The sequence below is a fragment of the Sinocyclocheilus rhinocerous genome, unplaced genomic scaffold (assembly GCF_001515625.1).
Source record: "Sinocyclocheilus rhinocerous isolate Xijiao unplaced genomic scaffold, SAMN03320098_v1.1 scaffold2310, whole genome shotgun sequence".
Taxonomy (NCBI): Eukaryota; Metazoa; Chordata; class Actinopteri; order Cypriniformes; family Cyprinidae; genus Sinocyclocheilus; species Sinocyclocheilus rhinocerous.
The window spans coordinates 147888-152805 of NW_015646349.1; the positions used below are offsets into that span (position 1 = coordinate 147888).

The 4918-nt window shown below is 37.8% G+C and overlaps 1 protein-coding gene across 1 annotated transcript in view; it reads right to left on the reverse strand.

Annotated features, from left to right (window-relative positions):
- Positions 1 to 2464: 2464 nt before the first annotated feature.
- Positions 2465 to 4918, reverse strand: part of LOC107707360 (gastrula zinc finger protein XlCGF46.1-like) — a 28330-nt gene continuing 25876 nt past the window's right edge. The window contains exon 13 of the mRNA XM_016511347.1: positions 2465 to 2922. Within this exon, the coding sequence (XP_016366833.1) occupies positions 2758 to 2922 (165 nt within the window). The 3' untranslated portion in view covers positions 2465 to 2757. The remainder of the gene's footprint in view (positions 2923 to 4918) is intronic.

Here is a 4918-nt window from a genome sequence, read left to right on the forward strand (position 1 = left end):
GCCCCTTTTGACATGAGTTGCTGTAACATCTTGTTTGTCAGCCCTAACAATAATTAAAAAGCCAAGATGGACCTTGCTGGAAAAAACACATTATATCTGAAAAGATACACTTCAGTTGAATCACCTGATCATCCACTTAAGCCATTGGTTTTAATTTAATTGGTTTTAATGGTCATAATTGTCAATTATTTATTTATTATTAAACTTTAAAGATTTTAATTTAATTCCAGTGTTATTTCTGCAATAACAATCCTGAATTAAAATTGAATACTCATGTGAAAACCACACATTTTATTTAGTATTTTATTTATGCATAAAGTAAGCAACTCTCGTCTCCTCACAAAAACAATTAAAAGTTACTGAAGTGTCTGAAACAACAACAAAATGTGTCTCTTTTGCTATCAGAGGTTGTTTTTGGAAAACACTCTCAGCTGAAGAGAAGGAATTCAGTGAAGTTGTTAAATCAACTGTCTGCAACATCATGCAAGAAGAAAAAAAGTGATGCTTTGTTAACTACTACTGATGATCTCTTTCTCTGTCCAAGCAAATGCCTAAAATAATTTAAAGGTATGACTTCTATTGCTTCTTTCTTTTTATCCAAGTATGCAAACTGCACTATTGTTCCCAACACTTTGGAGAGATGCTTTGATTAGTAACTACAGACTAATTATGTGTGTGCGTGTATGCAATATTCAACTGTATATGTATATAGATGATCATTTCACACATTTCTCTCCAGTGTTTTAAAATTATATTAGCATAAAAAGGTCCTTAAAATACACAAAGTTTGTTACTATAGAACTAAAAGTTTTAACCAATTCAGTTACAGTATATAAACGTAACATTACAAAGAAAAATATTCAGTCATTACACAGAAATGCAGCAATCTTTTGTCAATAAACAGCAGACATCCCTCTAAAGATATACTCTCTTTGTAGTTGCCAGATACTATCACCAGAAAGCATTCTGATGCAAGGAAATGCCCAATTTCATCCCTAGTTGTCCATCAGCTCTTAAAAAATACAGACGAGACTCTCGTCAAACAGTAGATATCATGTTAACAATAGAATGAGTAGTTAATAAACTGACCGATACAATATCATTTGGTGCAACAATAACATCAGATCTCTGCCCTTGTCATCTGTTAGTGGCCCACATGTACTGAAGGCATTTATATGCAGATTCACATGAAAGCAAACCTATGCATGAGACAACACTGCTATATCCCACTGGAAACCTCGACTTTAAAACTTCCATCTCAGATATTACAACGGAGTCTTACAACAAAACAACAAATCTATACCAATAGATATTTCAACACAGCTGTGCCTGAACACAAGGCAATATAATGTTAAAATGACTTTGGAAAGATAACAACAGGCAGACTATCTGTCCTCATGTCAATATTTCAGTAAAATAATATGTGAATAATGATGGTGTAAAAAAAAAAAAAGTACAAAACAAAATACACATGAACACATCCTAAGGCCACAAGATCTTATTATATGTTGCACATATAAATCTGTACATGAAATTGTGGGGCTTTTGGACGTTTTCATTGTGTCATTTACCATGTAGATGCATTAACAGTGTAGTCAATACTCTACAATGAATCTCACAAAAACATATCTCAGCCATATAGCACTCCAAAATCAGGAGGGGGAGGGGGGGGTTGACTTTTAGCATTCAGAAAATGAAGCCTTTCTTTTTTTTACTCTCATTACGTAATGCAACCAACCATTTTACTTTTGAGTTGATCTGTAATTCTCATTAATGGCTGTTATTGATAGCTCCTATTGGCCAAATAAAGCCACTAGGACAAAATTAAATATATCATTTTAATGTATATTCAAAAACACTTTTTTCATTATGGTAATAAGAATATCAGCGAAAGGTGCTAAATGATCATACAAAAATACTGTAACAATGAAAAACGTAATGGCATAAAACAGACCTCATTTTCTTGATGCAAAATGTATGATTGTGAGGACCAATGATGCCCAAATCATGGCCTTGACAGTTCTTGTGAGATTTGCCAGTCATTAAGTGAGTAAAGTCAGAGAAAGGGACACTTCCAGGGAGCAGAACTCAACCGGTGCCGTCATTTCCACCAGCTCATGCCAATGACAGAGAACAAACCAGCTGTTACACATAGTATTATACATATCTTTCAAAGTCATACATAGTTACAATATCAGATCAAACATGTATCATTGAGAAAAAGCCTGTGAATGCTTAATGAATTAATACATGGAAGCACACTGTGCATTTCCATATGGTTACACATGGGTACAGTGTTACAAACAGATCTCGCGATGGTAGTAGGACATTACCTGAGTCCTCAGGACAGTAGGGTACTAACCCTTAGCACTTTACAGCAGGCCTATACATCACACATGATGCTGATTTTAATGAAGTGTGTCTCAATAGGTGTCAGTCGAAAGATGATGGGTTGTACCTTTTGTTTTTTTGGTTAGTAACATGAAATTCCCATGTTAGGTGTTTTTTGTTCTTCACCTCTTAAAAGTACCATAAAACCCCTTCTAGCCCCATAATATATTACCAAAAAGTATAAAACAACCCTCAATGATCAAAAGAGAACCTTGTTTGTTTCTAAATAAAGAAACAAAAGAGGAGAATTTCCCCTCATCCTGTCTGTAGCGCATCTGTCTGTCAGCAGGTGGAGCCACAGTGCCAGTGGCTCTGAGAGAGGTCTGGGTGTGCTGTCGTCTCAGGGCTTGTCTAAAGAGTATGGTGTCAGACAGCGAGTCGGCCCGGGGCGGGATGTAGAGGACTCCACGTGGACGGAGGGGCTGCGGGAGGCTCCTGGGTGAAAGAACAAGGCTGGGCCTCGACTTTTGCCACGCCGCGACCCTGACACAATCGCCGGTGTCTCAACAGTCTGTCTGTCCGTGAGAAGTTCTTGAGGTGAAAAATGGAGAAGTTAGTGGAAGTGTTCAACTAAAGCATTTACACTTTTGACTTCAACTCAATGATTATTCTTCCTTGCGTTCATTTAATGAAAAACCTAACTGCAAACTAGAAATTAATTAATTTTAATTTCTAAGTGTATTCCATTTGTACTTGGCTACAGTGACTACTGGGTTGAAATCATGCTTCTAATTTAGAAAACACACACACACAAAAAAATCTTAAAGAAGTTGCTTTATGTCTATGCAGGGTCAGAAAGCTCTCAGATTTCATCCAAAATATTTTGACCTTTTTAAAATACCTTTTTTAAAAATGTCTTATAAAACGGATAGTTCCGGTCCTTGATGCTGATTGGTTGAGCCGAGTTCGAAGCTGTTGTAAATTACACTACAAACATACACCTTTGTTTTCTTCTGCGTGTTGCTCGGCAACCACTTTGTTGGAACCACAACGGTTTCTGAGGAACTACATTAATAGCCGCTTTTCCACTATCAGGCCGAACGGTTCTAAGAACTGTCAGGTACGGTTCCAGTTGTATTTCCACGTGAGCCTGGTACGGCACAGCACGATTACAAACCGTTCTCGGCCCGGAATTCTCGGCACGGTTAGACAACCATGCTGAGCCGTGCTGGTAGAGTCGCCACTCAAGATCTGTCACTTGTCTGTTGCGTGGCTGCTAGTTTCTCCGTAGCTTGCTAAGCGCACTATTTTGAGCAATGTAAACACAAATTAGTAATAAAATTTTAAGAAATTTCTGATCATCCTCCATAACGCGGTGGTTATTTACACCTCATATCATATGTAAGCACTTGTGTTACCACGGCAACGACTGACGCACTTGAATTGCATTCCAAAGAGATCCGTTATCAGCTCCGCAGTGGAAAACGAAACCATAACTGTACCGGCCGGCTCGGATCGGCACGGAATGGAATGGTTTTGCAAAGAGAACCGTTCAGCGCGATGGTGGAAAAGCGGCTATGGTTTGGTGGAAGAATACGGTTTTTATTTATATCATTACACTTTATTTGCTCCGTTTTATTCTGTGAAACCTTACTACGTATATGGAATAACCGTTTTATAAAAGCAATAAGCCCCGTGAAGCCGTGGTTTACAGTGAATTTATAACAGCTACGGGGGTTTTAGGCACTCCGCTTCGCGTCATGTTATAAATTCACTGCAAACCACGGCTTCTTGGAGCTTATTGCTTTACTTAGCTGTTATAAATTCACTGTAAACCACGGCTTCTTGGGGCTTATTGCTTTACTTAGCTGTTATAAATTCACTGTAAACCACGGCTTCTTGGGGCTTACTGCTTTACTTAGTGGTTATAAATTCACTGTAAACGACGGCTTCACGGGGCTTATTGCTTTATTTTAGTATATTGTCTAATATCATTTAAAATTAGACATTCTATTAAAATATATTTTATAAAAATTCTTACACAAGTCACAAATTGGTTTCTCTTCCCTCCTTTTTGAGTCTTGAATGTCCGATTTGACATCTTGTATATACAACCTGGTCATATCTATTTTCAAAACCGTAATTACTTCTTTCATTTACTGCTGGATTCACCTCATATAGTTTGCATTCATTTCATTCCATTTTCATGGCGCTTTAAGTTTTGGTTACTTGGACTTTAAATGGAGGGACAGAAACCACTCAGGTTTAAATAAAAACAGCCTATAATTTTAGTTTTGAAGATTAAAGGTGGGGTAAGCGATTTTTCAAAAACGCTTTAGAAAACTGATTCGGGCCGAATAGCAAAACAAACTTGTAGCCAATCAGCAGTAAGGGGTGTGTCTACTCATGATGTGGAGGAGAGAGCGTTCAGTCCAAGCCAGCGACAGAAAGATAGAGATGGCGGATAAAAAACAAAAGAGGAAAACGTCTGCGGAACAAAAGAAGGTTTACGGCAATAAGGCAAGAAGTAGAACCAGAGTAAATATCGGATCAGCTTTCCAGCGCTGGAGAGAACTCAAGGAGCGGA